The sequence below is a fragment of the Balaenoptera borealis genome (assembly GCF_965194805.1).
Source record: "Balaenoptera borealis genome assembly, chromosome: 19".
NCBI classification, from domain to species: Eukaryota; Metazoa; Chordata; class Mammalia; order Artiodactyla; family Balaenopteridae; genus Balaenoptera; species Balaenoptera borealis.
The window spans coordinates 69,229,188-69,247,648 of record NC_138878.1 but is presented as its reverse complement, the minus strand read 5'-3'; the positions used below and the strand labels follow the sequence as shown (position 1 = coordinate 69,247,648).

The following is an 18,461-nucleotide window of genomic DNA, read 5'->3' as shown; positions in this document are numbered from 1 at the left end:
CAGGGCTCGAACCCATGTCCCTTCCACTGGAAGGCGGATTCTTAACCACTGCGCCACCAGGGAAGTCCCTCCATTATTCTTTCTTTGATACACATTAAAATCAAGGATGTGACTGAAAAACTTCCCATATCGAATACAACAGAACAGTTTTTCTTCAGTGTGAGTTTTCTGATGCCTAATTAGTTAAGACCTCCTGCTGAAAGCTCTCCCACATTCACGACATTCATGGAGTCTCTCTCTAGTACAAATTATGTAATGTCAACAAGTTGGGAGCACCAGGTGAAAGACTTCCCACATTGATTTCATTATACAGTTTTTCTTAGGTATGAGTTCTTTAATGTGCAACCAGATGAGAACTCCACTTAATAGATTTACCACAGTGGGCTTCCCTGGTGGCGCAGTGGTTAAGAATCCGCTGGTTGGCTTTCATTAAATTCCAGCTCCAAAGGAACCGTAATGGTGGCTGTTTCTATGTTCTGTGATCTAGGAATCTGAGGCAGCGGAAAGCCACATCTTACCTTGTGAATGGGACCCTTCTCCACTTTCTCCAGCTTTCAGCTGACTCATTGTAATTCTCCCAGTTACTGTCCTCATCCATTTCTACAAGTTCAGCTGCCTCTGCCCCAGAGGATACATGTGCACCCTTTTCCACCAGACAAAAGTCTAAGTCCCAGGCTCACCAAACAGTCTGAGCAGCCTACTCTTCCAGACTGTTGGAATTTCCTACACAATCTCCATGTTTCTGTGAGAACAGAGAACCATTCCACACAATTCCAAGCCCCTAGTTCCTTGCGGTTTGCCAACCCTAGGCAGAGTGCCTGCCCTCTCTCCCTTTCCCAGATCCAGTGCTTCCTGGAGGGATACACCATCCCTTTGGGTACAGTATCCATTGGTGGAAACTTTCAAATCATGTACACCCCCTGCTATTACTGCAGAAGCAAATTACCACAAATCCAGTGGCTTGAACAATACAGATTTATTATTTTACCCTCTGGAGATCAGAAGTCTATCACTGGGCTAAAATGAAGGTGTTGCCAGTACTGCATTTCTTCTGAAGGAGCTAGGGAATGAATCCATTTCCCTGCCTTTTCCAGCTTCTAGAGGCCCCTCACATTCCTTTATGGTCCTGCGTCACTCAAATCTCTGCTTCTGTCACCGTATCTTCTCTTACTCAGATCCTCCTGTCTCCCTCCTGTAACAACCCTTGTGATGATACTGGGTCCGCTGGGATGATCCAGGATAATCTCCCTGTTTCAAAATCCTAATGTAACCACATCTGCAAAGTCTCTTTGGCCACGTGAGGTACCATATTCACAGGTTCCAGGGATTAGCAGTGAACATCTTTAGGGGCCATCATTCTGCCACTCACAACCCTCCACCCAGGATATTCAGACACATCCTGAGCCCTGATGGCAAATTTATGACTGAAATGCTGGGTGGTACAAGTGTGAATTACGTGGGGTTGGGGAAAGATTAGGAGCCACCAGTTTATTTATTTATTTGGCTGCGCCGGGTCTTAGTTGCAGCACGCAGGATCTTCGTTGTGGCATGCAGGATCTTTAGTTGTGGCATGGGGGATCTTTTAGTTGTGGCATGCAAACTCTTAGTTGCGGCATGCATGTGGGATCTTGTTCCCTGACCAGGGATCGAACCCAGGCCCCCTGCATTGGGAGTGTGGAGTTTTAACCACTGGACCACCAGGGAAGTCGCATGTATATTCAAATCCTGCATCATTTCATCCTACGTTAAGGAAAGTGGAAACTCTTCCATTCACCTAAGAGATGAGTTTCTCTGACCTCCTGAAGCAGTCAACTTATGATATTAAGTTATCCATAGTCTTAAATCTTTCCTAACTCAGCATTTATTACCTTCAGGTTTCTTTTAGTGAGAGTGGTGAGTACAGAGTCTCCTGCCATGAGACTAGGGCACTGCTGGCCCTCCTGGTGGCGTCGTCCACCATTCCCTTGGTTGATCATCCTCCAGCTTCACCAGACCACTCATTACAAGAGAGCTGATAAATTCACTCCTATGCTCAAGCCAGATGTAAGCCCCGACCAAGGTCACATAGACACCATCACTGGCTGCTCTCTAAGCCTCAACAGTCAGCAATCATCCAGGCTCCTCATGTAATCCTGACAGATGTCCATTCACCTGAAGGAGGTTCGTGCAACCACCTGCCCTGACACCTGCCAATCATGCTCCCAGAGCATTTCCTTCACCTGCCTCGGCCCCCACTCCCCTTATCTACCCCAGCACAACTTCCCAGGTCTACCCAGGGCCCACCCCTTTTGTTTTAACATTGCTTCTTTTAATCAAGTCATTAGTGAAAAGACGTTTAATCAAATAGGTGGGAAAAAACACACAGAGATCCTACCACAGAAATATATAGTTTATTTATCTATGTTCTCTTTCAATCCTTGTCCATATGCATAAATACTTTACCACAAATATAATATCAGTGCACAGACTTTTTGGTACCTGGCTTTTTAAACTTAGATTATAAGCATTTTCAGGTTTCACTAATATCACTTTTAATAACCAACGAACAAACAAATTAAAATGGCAAATCAACTGAGCGAAAAATTAAATGTTTTTCCAACTGATGCATTCATTAGCGATACTCCCCACTGCTTTTCTTACTGACTTATGTGCAGGGCGGTCTCCCTGGTCATCCTTTGGTCTTGAGAACTTCATCACTCAAGGCCTTCCACGTTCAGTCCCAAATCCCAACCAGGCTCGCTCATGTGGCACTGCAGGATCAGACTGCAAAGGCGATGTCTCTTCACCCGGCTTGAGGGCTACGAGGTAGGCTGTTTCTTCTTGCATTTCACCCCGCTGTGCGTTTTCTGATGCCCTATCAGGTGCGAGCTCTGGGTGAAGGCCTTTCCGCACTTGTTACAGGTGTAGGGGCGCTCGCCGGTGTGAGTCCTCTGATGCCTGATGAGATGGGAGCTCTGGCGGAAGGCTTTGCCGCAGTCCTGACATGGGTAGGGCTTGGCCCCGGTGTGAGTCCGCAGGTGTTGGGAGATGGCCGAGCGGTCATTGAAAGTCCTTCCACACTCGTGACACTCAAAGGGTCTCTCCCCAGTGTGAACCCTCTGATGCTGCGTGAGGGAGGAGCTCTGCACGAATGCCTTCCCGCAGTCCGGACACACGTAGGGCTTCTCTCCCGTGTGGATCTTTTTATGCACGGAGAAGTACCTGGGGTTCCGGAAGGTTTTCCCGCATTCGCTGCATCGGCACACCTGGCTCCCTTTGTGAATTCGCGTAAACGTGATCTGCTGAGCGCTCCGGGGTAAGGTTCTCCCACAGCTCCCACTCTCCTGGGCCTTTCCCCCACTGCAGCTCTTCTGATGAAGTTTTACACAGGGGTTGTGTGTCATCTTTTTGACCCTGGGGTCCCGCTTGCGCAAGCGTTTTCTAGGAATGCTCTTCTGAAGGGAGATGTGGCTTGTGTCGGGACCTGTGCTTGCCTGGGGTTTGGGGCTTTCACCGGCTGGCTTCTGAGGGAGGGTTTTTTCCTGAGTGTGCACCACTGGTTTCAACGCTGTGTCCAAGACCTCTGGGGCCCCAGCCTGCAAGGTGTCTCCTGAGGCAGAGGGCTGGGCGCCATCCCTCGAGAATTCCTCCACTTTCAGGTGGCAGGCTGGCTCTTCCTCGGGCGTGTTGGGGTTTGGAGTTAACTGTTTGCTTTCCAGAGTAGTCTCCCACCCTGAAAGAAACAGAGGTACAGATACTGTAAACAGAAAGTGCTGAAACGGGTGGACAGTACGACATAATTAAATATCCAGAAGCTGTGTCTTCCCCCAAGTACAGTCATGCACCCTGCGGAGGGAGACTGAAGGCAGTGAAGCAGCCACGAGCGGCACACCGAGCTTGGGCAAGGGCTGCGAGCGTCTCCCAGCCCTCAGAGACCCTGTTCTCGTTCACCCGCAGGGTGGACAGCAAATCGGTCCTTCAGTGGACCTCAGGCTGCCTCTGTTCATACGAGCCCCACCCCTCCAGACCTACAGTGTCAGCTAAAGGCCCCGGACGGTGCAGGGGACTCGAGTGCATGTGCAGGGCCCAGAGAGGGTGTAAGCCCTGACTCAGAGCCCCCATGGTATCCCCGTCCCGGAAGCGTGGAGGGGCCTTACCCACAGAGACCAGGTGTCCAAAGGTCTCCAGCATCACGTCGTGGTACTCGGTCCTCTGTGTCGGGTCCAGCAGCCCCCACTCCTCCCTGCTGAAGTCCACAGCCACGTCCAGGAAGGTCACCGGTTCCTGCAATGTCACACACCTTGTATTTCAGCAGGAGGGTCAGGGAGTCCTTGGTGGTGACAGAAGAGGGGCTGGCGGGGACATTCCGACAGAGCTCGCTGTGCTGGGGATGCCCCAGCTTTGGGGGTTTGCTTGGAAACACTGACTGGGGCCTGTAAAAAGTCCAATGGGTCTGTTCTCACAAAACCAGAGTCTGGGGCCCAGGCTGGAGGAAGAGCCCTACTTCACAAGGAACTACAAAGTGCCACAAACAAACTGCCTCTACCTTTTCCCCATGACTTCCCACCGGAGACCACCTCTCGGGCCAGCCTCGCCCCTCCCTGGGCATACCCCATTCTGGAGCAGCCCCTCCCCATGGGGACAGGGCTTGCCTGGGGGTGGGGTGGCTGCCTGGGCCGCACGGTGATGAGTTCTTTCCGAGGAGCTGACCAGCACTCCGGGAGGAAGGGGCCTCCCACTGCCCTCTGTCTGGACCTGGGAGGCATTTTGCCCAAAAGGGGCAGAGCCTGCTTGAGAAGCAAGAGGCTGGAGCCCCTGAATACAGCTGTGCCTGAAGCCTGCACCAGACCACTCATTACAAGAGAGCTGATAAATTCACTCCTATGCTCAAGCCAGATGTAAGCCCCGACCAAGGTCACATAGACACCATCACTGGCTGCTCTCTAAGCCTCAACAGTCAGCAAGACAGGGCCAGGCCTATTTCGTCTACACCCCAGCTCTGATTATTTTGAAGCAAATCCCAGGCTTTGTTTCAGTTATAAACACCCAGCTCTGCGTTTCTGAAGGATGAAGCCTCTTTTGTTCTAACTGGGATCCAGCCTTGATCTGGACGCCTGGGCCCGGGGCTGCGAACGCCCGGCCCCTCCCCCTCTTCCCTCCAGATTTCCTGACTCCTGGTCACTGTGCCCTGTCGCGGTCTCCAATGACACCACAGTCACCAGAGGGCAGGCCTGCCCTTCATGCTCAGCAACTCTGAAAGGCCTGCCTGTAGGAGGCCTGCGGGGGATGCTGGGACCAGAGAAGGAGAGGGTGACACTCCCCACTCACCTCAGGCAGTGCCTTCGCCAGCCTGGTGGCCATGTCCTCCTGCTGCTGAGCTGTGGTCTGGAGAGAGCTGGTGGGGCCCTGGGTGGGTGGTGCTGGGAAGAGACGGCAGCGCAGGGTTAGGCGGGGCAAGGACAGCCCACGTCTGTCTCCGGGACGCACAGCTTATTGTGCCCCCCATTCTTCTCTCAAAGCCTGTGCCCAAATCCCCACGTGTGTGACCACAGGGCACCACTGTCCCCACTGCGGGTCCCACCCACTCCCCCTCCAAGGACTGTTCCGGACCCAGTCCCTCCACTGAAGTAGCTGCCTCACCTCCACGCTCACCTCAGCAGCTGGCCTCACACCTTCTCCTCAGAGACAAAGACCCCATTTCTGGCCTCCACATCCTCCACCCCTTCCTCCTTCCTTCCTGCTGCCCCACGGAGTGGGGAACTTCCCCTGGCCCCCAGGACCAGACTCATTCCGCCAAACCCATCTTGATGCAAATTTTACCAAGTTTCTTCCACCTCAGAAAACAGCTCTGCCTGGCTTTATGGCCCCTCTTGCCCATGGCTCTTTGATATCTGACTTTCCTTATGTGTCCCCACATGGTCCTTGGGCTTCTATAATGATGATGCCACCCCACTATCAAGGAGGACACACGATGTGACCCAGGCTGGCCCACCAGGCCGTTGCTTCCTCCTGGCCAAAATGATTGGATCAGGGATGAACATGGGCCCCCCAACCAGCCAATCAGAGCCAAAGGGGCATCTGTTGGAACATTTAGGAAAGAGAAATTCCATCCTGGGAGCCCCTACATGGAAACAGTGCCTTTGAGTGAAGCCATCAGAGGCCAACAGAAGTATGATATAGCAGAGAGGATGAGTCCTGAAGACGAGTGGAGCTGCTGGGTCTAGCCATGCCTGAAGCTGGATCACCCTTGGATTTTTTCAATATATTGTCCTTCTCCCTTGGGCCACTCTGTGTAAGGCCTGTGGCAGTTATGCCCAAGAGGTTCAATGGACATGCTGACCACAAACGCAGGACTCATAGGGTTCCCTGGAAGGCCTCATCGTCCCCTGTAACACTAATTGGTTTTGTTCACCCCCAAGGTGTGAAACGGATTCACTGCCTTTCATCTCAATGAGCTCGACAACTGCCTCCTTGGGACCTATATTAGTTTCCTGGTGCTGCCGTAACAAGCTGCCATGCCAGTGGCTCAAAATAACACAAATTTGCTGTCTTACAATTATGGAGATCAGAAGCCTGACACAAGCCTCACAGGGCTAAAATCAAAGTGTTCACAGGGCTGCATTCCTTCCGGAGGCTTCGGGGAGAACATACTCCTTGCTCCTTCCAGCTTTTAGAGGCTATGTAAAATACACGGCTCGTGATGCTTTCCTTGCATCACCGCTGCCTCAGTTTTCACATCTCCTATTCTGACTCTGACCCTCCTGCCTGCCTCTCATAAGGACCCTCATGACATTGGGCTCATCCAAATAATCCAGGATAATCCGTCCACCTCAAGATCCTTAACTTAATCACACATGCGAAGTGCCTTTTGCCATGTGAGGTTCAAGGGGTTCCAATGTGGATAACTTTGGGGCCCTCACCCTGCAGACAACAGCACCCCAGACTCGGTGCCTGTGGAAGAGACCACTCCCACTGCCGCCTGCCCCTCTCCTTCCCCGCACCTGCTTCTCCAGGAAGCCCTCTTCTCTGAATCCCACCATCCAGCCTCAGATTCCCCCCTCCTCCTCAAGCATCAAAATCAATCAGTCAATCATTCATTCACTCAAGAAACATCTTCCAGGTACCCGTCACAGACACAGAAAGTGGTGTCCGTGCTCCACGGAACTCAGCCTAATGGACATCAAGCCTCATGGAGGCTGGCTCCCAAATACATCCCGAACCTGTGCCGTCTCCCTGGCCCACCACCACCGTTACCCTCTCTACCCCACCACTGTCAAATACACGTTCATTTGTCAGACTCCTGTCTTTCTCGCTAGATCGGAGGCTTGTTGAGCTCATAAGTCCATGAGTCCTGTCTATCTCGGTCACCACTTTATCCACAGCCTCCACTGAGTGTATGATGTTAGAAGGCACACCAGGGGACTTCCCTGGGGGCACAGTGGTTAAGACTCCGCGCTCCCAATGCAGGGGGCCTGGGTTCGATCCCTGGTCAGGGAACTAGATCCCACACGCATGCCACAGCTAAGAGTTCGCATGCTGTCACTAAGGAGCCCGCCTGCCGCAACTAAGGAGCCCGCGAGCTGCAATTAAGGAGCCAACCTGCCGCAACTAAGCCCCAGTGTAACCAAATAGTAAAATAAATAAATACATATTTAAAAAAAAAAAAAAAAAAGAGAAGGCGTACCAGAAATACAAAACCTGTGTGACTGATACTGATATGGCAGGGATCCCAGAGGGATGAAAATGAAGCACATTATCTGCTGGCTTCCATCAGAAACGTGTGGAGGGCTCATTAAAGAACGCAGTGCCAGGCCGCACCCAAGGGTTTCAGCAGCTCTGACGTGGGGCCTGAGACCTTCCATTTCCACAAAAGGGTCCAGAGAGGAGGCCATTCTCAAGAGCCTTGGCGCAGGGGTAGCGACAGGTACGTCAGCAAGCAAGTATCTAAAGCTCTGATTCATGAACTGGGGTTGGGGGGACGGGGGGGAAGCAGATGCCCTTGGCGTAGATGGAGTGGGCACCAGCCTTCCCCTACCCCTCCCAGGAGGCCTGGGGTTCCTTCGCCCCCACCCTCCAAGATGCCTTCCCAGGAACTGCTGTCTCCCCGCTCTTCCACTGCACTCACCTTCCTCCTCGGAGATCCAGGTCACATCCTCCACCAGGGCTACTGCCTCCTGGCAGTCCACTGGGTGCTGCGACTCCACCCACATCCGGAGCTTCCCGGGCAGCGCGCCCAGGAACTGCTCCAGCACCAGCAGCTCCAGCACCTGCTCCCTGGAGTGCACCTCGGGCCGCAGCCACTGGCGGCACAGCTCGCGCAGCCGGGCCAGCGCCTCGCGGGGCCCCGCCGCCTCCTCAAAGCGGAACCCCCGGAACCTCTGGCGAGCGGTCTCAGGGTCAGTTAGATGCTTATCCAGATGTTGAGTGGGCTCCCTGAGGATGTCTGGGCTCAGGCCCTCATCTTCAGCATAGAGGGCGCGGATCTGGGCGTTCCGGGGAAGAGCCACCTCCTCGTTCAGTGTGAGGATTTCAACAACCTCGATCTTCATCAGGGGATTCCCAGCAGGAAAAGGATGGAACTGAGGGTCCAACTGAGCCTCAGGACACTCTGTAAGTCAAAAGCAGAGCAAGACAGATGGCCAAAAAATGCATGAAAAGGTGAGCAACGTCGTTAGCCACCAGGAAAATGCAAGTCAAAACCACTGTGAAATACCATTTCACACTCTCTAGGATGGCTGTTATCAAAGATGGGTGCTAACAACTGTTGGTGAGGATGTGGAAAAATTGGAACCCTCGTACACTGTTAGTAGGAATACAGAATGCTACACTACTTTGCAAAACAGTCTGGCAGCTCCTCAAAAGGTTAAACACAGAGTTATATCATGATCCAGGAGTTTCAATCGAAGAGAATTGAAACCATGTGTCAACACAAAAACTTGTACAAGAATGTTCACAGCAGCATTATTCATAATTGCCAAAAAGGGAAAACAACTCAAATGTCCATCAAACGACAAATGGACAAACAAAATATGGTCTAGCTATACAGCATGGATGAACCTTGACTACATTATGCTAAGTGAAAGAAGCCAGACACAAAAGGCCCCATACTGTATGATCCCATTTATATGAAATGCCCAAAATAGGCAAATATATAGAGACAGAAAGCAGATGAGTGGTTTCCAGGAGATGGGGGAATTGAAGGGCTTTGGGGTGATGGCTAATGGATACAGGGTTTCTTCTTTGGGATGTAGAAACTGTTTTGAAGTTAGATCATACTGATGGTTGCACAGCCTTGTGAACATAGTAAAAACCACTGAATTGTATACTTTCAAAGGGTGAACTTTATGGTATTTATGGTATATAAATTATATCTCAACATAGAAAGAAAAAAAAAGACCAAGAGATAACAAGAATTGTTATGCTGTATATGCCTGCAGCCATGAGGGGAATAGAACCTGATCCCACCTCCATGCGGGCCAAGAACAAGGATGTCCGGGAAAGGCAGGGACGCTGGGTCTTGTCACAGAGTCCACAGAGCATTTGCTGAACAGAACTCCAGGATGGTCCTGAAATGCTAAGGAAAGCTCTCTATAACTCCAAGAAGAAATGCTAATTCTAAATGACTTAGAGATTTAAAAAATAAAATTAAAAAAAAGTAAATAACACAGACTATGATTTATTTTTGGTTAGGTTTCTGTTTTATAGAGTTTTCTTTTTGACCCCAAGCCAATAATCTCCAATCAGAACCTTCTCCTTTTTTCCACTATGAATCTTCCCACTCCCAGCCTGCCTTAGTCTCTACCAAACATAAGGGACGGTGGCTGACCCCCTTGCTAGGGTGGGCTCTGAGTAAGAAGCCTCTGCATGTCCTCCTCTGAGTGGTCTTTATTTCCAAAACACTCACTTCCTAGCAATGTGGTAAATGATGGAATAAAACTGGAAGACACAGGTAGTGTTAAAACACAGGTCAAGAAAATTGTGAAAGATTCCCATGTAAGCATTAAAAAAATTAATACACTGGTTTTAGGGAGATTATGACAACATAGAAGTGTTCCTGTCACATGAAATAAAAAGCAGAGCAGGAAATTACTATTGAATGAGTCCCCCTAAAACCGATTCCCCTGCCGAGTTTATGATTAACCTCTGTTATCCAAAACTTTATCCCCTTTCTTGTCCCTGCTGACCTCAATCCTGCGCTAACTGAACATCAATCAACCAGTGTCAGATGACCAAGACTGCTGTGATTGATAACATCATTAAAGTACAAATTCAAGTTGTCTCCTCACAGTAATATGAGCTAACAGATCCTGGAACCATGGACCACCTGGCCAGAGAATCTTAAACAAGAGACATGATGACTTCTAAAACCACAATTAAGTAATGTCACAAAGCGATGATTAATCCTAGCCTCTCAGTTCTTCCTTTAAAACACTCCTAAGTCAAAGACCAAGTTGGAGTGGATCTGAGACTTGCCTCCACGCAATAAACCCTTACTTTGCTGCAAACTCCTGCTGTCAGAATTTGGCTTTCTATGCCTGGAGCACAGGAGCAACTTTGCTCACACTACTGTGGAGTAATTGCAATTGCGTTAAAAAAAAAAAAAAAAAAATTCAGGAAGCGATTAGGAGCAGCGGCTCCCTGCATACGCCGTCTCTGTGCTTTTCCTCGCCGTCTACGGCCTCCCAAGCACCTGCCACATCGGCCACCGGGCGCACTTATCAGACAGCATTGGCTGCTGGGGAGCCGGCTTTGGCAGAGTCGCGGAGCGCGTCCGGCCCCTCCTCCAAAGGGTGAAGCGGAAAAAAGCCCATGCCCCCCCCCACCCCCCCCCCCCGAAGCCTCACTCGCTCCTCTCAGAGCTCCAGGAGCGCGGGGCCGCGACTTCCGGCCTGCACGGAAGCGCGTCAGGCACCCTCCTCACTACAATTCCCAGGAGCCTCCACGCCGCAGACTTCCGGCCCCGCCATGTTGAGGGTTTGGGTTCGCCTGAGGCCCTTGGCAGGATGGTGGCCGCTCGGCTAGTGGTGGGGCTCTCTGCCGGCCTCCCCGGCGACGGTGGACGCGTCCTGGGGCGACGCCGGCGCAGCCTCCACATACACACCTTCCCGAGCTACAGGTCTTCCCCGTTGGGTGACGCGGGGTGAGGGGAGCGCGGCCGCTTTCCCCGAGAGCAACCAGCACCCGGGTTCCCCACCCACTTTCCTCCGCCGCCTCCACATTCTTCCCCTGTCTCCTTACGGCTTTGTCTTCCCTTCTCGGAATTTCCTGACTACACACTTCGGGTCGGCGGCGGTCTCCACGGACCTCACGGGCGTCGCCCGTTGCTGGCGCGCGATGCGAGGAGTGAGTCAGCTCGGGGTCAGGAGTCGCCCAGTGCCGGGTGGGGCCGCCCCGCCACCCCAGACTGGCCTTGGGCGCTCCAGGGTTGAAAAACAGGTCCTGGGCTATACTATGACTTAACGGCCGCTGCCAGTCACTTCTTTCCTACGTTTAAAGTGACTTTTTCCTTGATAAAAATCGTGACAGGCATTTGATCTCCCATTTCTAACTTCTTCCCCCCACTTCCTCCCAAATGAGGTTTTGAGTTAGTTTCATCGGGAGGCTTGCCCGCCCAATTCATATCTGCGTTATCTTGAGCATTTAGTTCCCTTCCTGTTCCTTAGGATTTCTGGAGGGTTATCTCCACCCCCCCCCACCCGACCCCCCCCGACCCCCACCCAGTCATTCTTGATTTGAAATCTTAGTTCACTTTTCTTTCACTTACAGCTCTTAACAGCTCTTAAGGCTTGGTTGGAATTTCTCTCTGAGGATAACTTGGGAAGCCGGGGATAGTTTACCAGAATCTCAGCAACACTGGCCTGAGAAGCAGCCCCCACAAGGGGTGGGCGTGGGGCTCCCTAGCGGCTCCGTGCTGGGCCACAGGCACCATTTTGAGCAATAATCATGCATGACACTTAAGAACAAACTTAGTTCTCCGGATTGCTTCATAGCTTTTTAACTTATGAAATTTCCGTTTTGTACTCCTTGGTTAATCAAAGGAATTTTTATTTAATGCTTTCTCCTTTAAAAAAAACACGTTGGGTTCTTTTTATTCTACTTCATCCCCTCTATCCCCTCCCCTTCTCCTTTAATCTTGATCAAATATTTACTTCCTCCTCTTATCCTCGGGGGCACCAGGGTGTTTTCTTAGAGTCTTGCATTGAATGCTCACTTAAAATGTTAACTGTTTTAAACTGTAGAGCCTGTCTGGCTTTGGATGTCAGGAACTCTGCCGATGTTTTTGGTGCTGGGAGTCCAGTGTATCCGCCCTCTCCCTGCTGTAGCAGCCCTTCAGGCGGACACTGGTTCTGCAGTTGTCATAAAGCACCTACTGGGTGCTCTGCAGTACGTGAGATGGCCACAAGCCTCTAAACCCATGGGTAAATGTCATCCTAGGCACCTCAGTCCTCTAACCGTCTCATCTCTTGGACCACTCCCCAAAACCTCTAAGGTAATCCTCACGGCTGTCCGTTCCAGAAAAGTATTCGCCCCACTTGACAGCTGTGTTTACCAGCTAACAAGGCTGAAACTGGATCCCCACCTCACTGAGGCAGGGCTGACTGAGCCACCCACTTGCCCACGTACCTGCCTGGGGCTGCATAAAATTATCCCTATCAGCTGCAGCTCCAAGTACTGGCTTTCAACCCACCAGCTTAATGACCCTGGGGGGAATTTGGGCAATTTAGTCCCCTCCCCTGCAACTCCCTATCTAGCTAGGGGGCTATTAAACAAATTCACTGAGCCTTTGGGCAAGGGGCTTAATTCTTCTGGGCCTCAGTTTCCCCTAAGTCCTAAGTGATTAGGGACCTAAAGCCAATACTGCACGAACAACAGTAAAGGCTGATGGGAGCTGCTGTTTTCTTCTCTCATGTTCTCTCTGCTGCCTCCTCTCCAGGTAAGCTGTCTCCTTCATGGTGCCCACTTCCTAGTGAACGCGGACTGATGAACCAGGTACACTAGGGCTATCAGTCCACAAATATAATAGTAACTAATTACAGTGATCTTTTACCAGCTTGTGGGGGGCAGGGGAAGCTCCCCTCACCCCTGTTGCATACTCCCCTGTCCCTCTTCCTCCTTGTCCAGGATGCCCCCAGCTCTCACCCTGTCTCCTCCTTTCCCCACCACGCTCTTCAGCTCTGCTGGGCACCCTGCTATATCGCCTTCTAAACGTGTCTCCCCCGCTGCACTGCTAAGGCCGCTAACTGGGTCTCGTGCATCGGAAACCCCTAGGCCAGACCCAGAGGAGGATCTGCCAAAGCCACTTACGACGATCTTTACATCAGGTCAAGTCTTTCAGTCGGTAACAGTAGCTACCATTTCATGAAGGCCCCCCAGGACCTGGGCTTTTACACCACCACAGCCCCACTAAGCAATAGCGTCCAACCTTTACACAAAAGAACTCCATGCTGGGAGAGGACAGGAACCTGCCCAAGGCCACACACTGGGGAAGGGAGCAGCTGGGATCCAAACCCTCTTCTTTTATGCCCTTTACACCAAAGAGGGCTTCACACAGCAACTATCTTACTTTTCCTCAAACGTGCCCAAATGTGTCTCATCCAGAAGACATTGCACTTGCCTGTCTGATAAGTCTCTCCTAGCATCTCCACCTGGTTCTCCTTCCCCATCCAGCTCTCAGCTCAGATGTTATCATCTCAGAGCTATCTTCCCGCCCAGTTCTAAACTAGTATTGCCCACCCGTGCTTCCCCACTCCCCGACAGATATCCTATTGTTTCATTTTTCTTCATAGCACCGATTGCCACCTTAAAGTATCTGGCTCACTAATTTCTCTCTCCACCTTCTCTAGAACAGCACTGCCCAGTGGAACTTTCTTTGGTGAAGGAAATGTTCTAGATCTGCACTGTCCAACATAGTAGCCATTAGCTGCAGGTGACCAGTGAACATTTGAAAGCTGGCCAGTGCGACTAAGGAACTGACTGGTAAGTTCATTTTAGTCGGTTTACATTTAATCAGCCACACGTGCTAGTGGCTACTCTGGAATGAATGAAAGCCCAGTGAGACAGGGGGCCTTTCCACCCTGTTCATCGTGGTGACCCACCCCTGTAACAGTACTTGGCATTTTGGCAGGTGCTCAAGCAGTATTTGTTGACACAACACAGCTACTAAGTGCCTTGGTGAATGGTTCACCAAGACATTTGGGCCTTTTAGCCTTATGTCAGGATTTACCCATATTTCAAATTTCAGGAAATCGCACTGGCACTGTGAGTGTCCCATCTGAAGCTATCATGGGAGGATGGCTGCTGCTACAAAGTTCCCATCTTTTACTCAGGAGCCTAAGCAGGCCATGGGGTAAGAGGACACTTGGTTTGCACCCCACCTGCTTCTTCCCAGACCAGCCAGGTCGGGGACTTGCATTCATGCTCCCACAGCAGCACTTCTGTGGAGGACTTATAGGACTTAAGAAAGGGACTTCACACACTTCTAGCCTTTGTAAGCCCTCAAAAGAAGTCAATGCTTTTACAGTACTTACTTAAGTCTTCCATGGCATTCGAACATAACTTTCTCCAAAGAGAGCCTGGTCATTAACAATGTATTCTTAGGTTCCCTTTCAAAAAAGTATCACTCACAAAATCTTTCCTCTATCTCTGTTAAATTGGTTATTCCTGGTTTAAGCCAGAGCTATTCGCTTCTGTACTTTGCGATCTGTTGCAACTGCTCAACTCTTATAACTATTTCAGAGGATTAGCTTTTTTTTGAAAGGTGTTAATTGTTATAAGCTACAAGTATTTCCTCCTTTTCAATATTTTTCTCGTTTTGTGCTTTGGTGAGAATGATGCTATGTATACACTGCAGAAAGAACCTGTTAACATAGCACCCTGTGTTGTCATTGCGTAGCTCATGTTCCATGGAAACAGTGTTTTAACAGGAAGCTGGAAAATATTCACTGCCCAGGTCAATATAGAAACACAACTAAGTGGCCACTTTGTTCTAAGAAAAAGTTGGTTTTAACATTTCTCCTGGGACCAATTTTGCCAACTTTACACTTTTCCAGAAATCTTTCCATCTTATTGTTGGTTCATTCCTGTACTCAACAAATAATTACTGAGCACCTACGCTGTGGCAGGAACTGGTGACATAGCAGGAAGAAGACAGTCGTTTCCATTTTATAAGCATAGTTACTGGCAGCGCCTCTAAAAATGGAAAGTCACCCTCCCACCCAGTTTCCTTCTTGGGAGACAGTTACATCCTATCAGTTTCTGTATTCTCCCAGTGATAACCAACTGACACATTAATACTTGGTGTGTGTTTGTGTGTATATTTTTAAGGAAAAAAAAACCATGTACATCTATATATATATGAAGATACGTATGTTAAAAGATATATATTTTAAGAAATATTTCTTGGAGATTGTTTCATATGAGTACATAGAGCTGGCTTATTCTTTATGACAGTTGGGTAAAGTACTATAATGAGAACTACATGTATTGCTGAATATCTGAATAGAGTTTCTTTTCCCTGTATAGGTTTTTAGCTTGCCTTTTATTTATTCTGTCTATCCAGAAAATGGGCTTTTTTTCTTCTTCATTTCTGACTCATTTATTCCTGCTTTTATCTTATTTTCCCTCAGGACTTTTGGAAGTATTTTTTTGCCAAAAAAGGTTTGAGTCAAATGCTTAGTTCATTTATTTTCCTTCTTATTCAATTAACACTTAAAGCACTTCAGGCTTTGAAATTACTCCAGGGACTGTATCTGGACACCAGAGAGAGTGGTCCTCAGATAAAAGGATTAAGATTACATGGTCCTAGAGAACACATAGATGGATGGTAACAGAGAACATAAAGTATTCTTGAATAAAGACTGCACAGTATGTGACCACACCCTGATAGGCTGGATTCCTGCCAAAACATGTTTGATGGTCACTCAAGATTCTAGACTTTTGCCCCGTCCCCAAGGATGTGACCCTCTAAGTTCTTTGTAGCAGTATCTTAAGATTTCCCTTTATCATCCCTTACCTACTCTCTTGTCTCAGAGCCTGGCCTAGTCTTCAGTCTCCTCTTTGAAGATTCCCTCTTGTCTCTTGAAAATTTTCCAACCATTTATTCTCTCAACAGTTTCCTGAGCTAGAAAGTCAGTCATTGTCCTAGCAACTGGGGACTTGCAAGGGAAACTGAAATAAGGATGCATGCTCTCACCCATGCTACTTAACATTTGTTCTAGGTGTTCAGTTCAGATAGATAATAGAACCCAAATTGGAAAAACAGAATGTTTTACTATATATTTGTACAGTTGACCCTTCGTGTCTGACTATACTACACCACTTTCTTTTTAAATATGGAACGCTTCATGAATTGTATGTCATCCTTATGTAGGGGCCATGCTAATCTTCTCTGTATCGTTCCAATTTTAGGATATGTGCTGCCAAAGCGAGCACTGTACTACACCATTTTATATAAGGGACTTGAGCATCTACAGATTTTGGTATCCATAGGAGTCTGAAACAATCCCCCATGGATACCAAGGGATGGCTATCCTTACATGATCAAAGTTTTGCAGGGTTTGCCTTCCTTATGACCTATCTGATATAAAAACAGAATGAGACATTTCATTTATATTATTAAGTGTGGTTCTCTTCAGTGTAAGTTTTTCTGTTGTTCTGTCAAATAAGGTGAGAGCTAAGATTAATGATTTGCCTGCGCATATTGCATTGAGAGTCTACTCTCATATGAGTCCTCTGATGCTGAACACAACGAGGACTCCTACTGAAGGGCTTCTTGCCGGTGGGTTCTGTGACTCCTGAAACCTTCCTAACACTGATTATTTTCTCAGACACTCTCCACTATGACTTCCATGATGCTGAAAAAGAGAGCTATTCATGAAACCTTTCCATAGCAATCATGTTCCCATGATTTCAGAGTTCTCAGGTATAATTATTTGGTATAAGAATTTTTCCAAATTGAACAGAACTGGAATTTTTTGTCCAGTATGAATTCTCTCAAATCAGACTATATCAGGCCAGAAGCCTTTCCTGCTATGATTATATTCCTGAGATTTCTTCCATGTTTGAGTTCTCATGTTGGAAAACTCATGATGAAAAGGACTTCCTCCATTCAGGGTCTTCTGTGAGTCTGCATGTGAGTCTCCTGTGTGAGCTTTCTCTTAAAGGCTGAGCTGAGAATAGGCTTTCTCACACTAGTCTTGTTCTTGAAAGAATTATCCTTTGTATAAAACAATTGATTTCCTACATCCCCCACACGTTGGTTTTATATAGCCCATGTGAGTCCTCTCAGGCTACACAAAGGATGAAATCTGGAGAAGAATTTCCTTCTCTTCCTCCCAACAAAAAAATCTTCTTGTACAAGCTATTTTTTTCTACTGATGTTTGTACTAATTTGAGAGTTGCCACGTTCATATTTGCAGGGCTCTTCTCCTGCTTAAATTCTTAACCAGTCAAAAAAAGTTAAATATCCTGCAGGCTTTCCTACAATCATGACCTTCAAAATAGTGTCTTTATTGCTTTCCTAATGTTTAAATCTAGATTATGTCTCAAGCTTTCCACCCAAACCACACATATATATAGTAATACTTTCTTGAAGAACACTGAGTGAGAAGGCAGAAGATTTGAGTGCCATCAAATATTTCTCCACATTCCTTATCTTCATAGCCTCTTTTCAAATTAGTGCCTTCTTGAAGATGAATACCTGTCTTCAGCATTTATCCAGTTTCCCTTCTACTTCAACCAATGCCTATGCTGCCATTTTTACTGTCATGGAGAGCTGAAGAGCCATGCAAAATGAGCTGCATCAGAGAGGCCTAGCTTTCATTCAGTTCCAGTTCTCTGCACTGAGGAGAGGCACAGCTACGTTAGTGCTGGGAGAAAGAGACCACTGCAGGAGATGGTTCTCTTAATAGTAAAGCAGGCCATTCCAAACACCTATGACTCCCATGTTTTTATGCACTGCCTCAGGAGGAGGTCCAGGCAGATACATTCAGCTGGTTTCACAAACCTCTACCTGGGTGTTTCTAAGTCCTGTCATTCATACTTCATTAACGAACCAGTCAAGACATGGGAGAGTTCCAAAAACATTTGAATCTAGGTGAAAGCTATTAGGTAGTTCTTTGTACTAGTCAACTGTTTGCCTAAAATTATTTCAACATAAAAATAAAAACCAAAGAAAACCTCTATTTCCACCCTTCAAAAGTCTCTGCCTTCATCAGACTTACCACGTCACTGACTAATGCCAAAAATTCCAGAGTCGTAATATCGCTGTTACTGTATTTTTAAAATGAAATACTGATACGTTAAAAAAAAATGTATATAGTAAATACATATGTTACAAAGAATAGTCACAGGAAATCCCTTGAAGCTTTCACCTATGAGCAGTTCTTGGCAGTTTCCTTTCCTTTGCTCTCTTGGGTCAATTACTCAACTAGCCCCACTGAATCCACCTACGAATGGGGAGGAGCCAGCTTCTCCCCAACCCT

The 18,461-nt window shown here is 48.4% G+C and overlaps 1 protein-coding gene and 1 long non-coding RNA gene across 19 annotated transcripts in view; one reads left to right on the top strand and one right to left on the bottom strand.

Moving 5' to 3' along the window:
* Positions 1-2,371: 2,371 nt before the first annotated feature.
* Positions 2,372-18,461, bottom strand: part of ZNF274 (zinc finger protein 274) — a 21,867-nt gene continuing 5,777 nt past the window's right edge. Inside the window, 4 exon segments of the mRNA XM_082369277.1 lie at positions 2,372-3,712; positions 4,137-4,263; positions 5,308-5,399; positions 8,105-8,587. Of these exon segments, the coding sequence (XP_082225403.1) occupies positions 2,799-3,712; positions 4,137-4,263; positions 5,308-5,399; positions 8,105-8,587 (1,616 nt within the window). The 3' untranslated portion in view covers positions 2,372-2,798.
* Positions 10,824-18,461, top strand: part of LOC309617305 — a 22,998-nt gene continuing 15,360 nt past the window's right edge. For 3 of the 18 annotated variants that reach the window (XR_014237905.1, XR_014237913.1, XR_014237914.1), the window contains exons 1-3: positions 11,746-12,469; positions 12,914-12,969; positions 13,824-13,956. This is a non-coding gene — a long non-coding RNA (uncharacterized lncRNA). Of the gene's footprint in view, positions 11,120-11,217; positions 11,416-11,745; positions 12,970-13,152; positions 13,319-13,823; positions 13,957-14,221; positions 14,327-18,461 lie in introns of those variants that run through there. The other 15 variants (XR_014237906.1, XR_014237907.1, XR_014237908.1 and 12 more) reach the window with 15 other exon arrangements.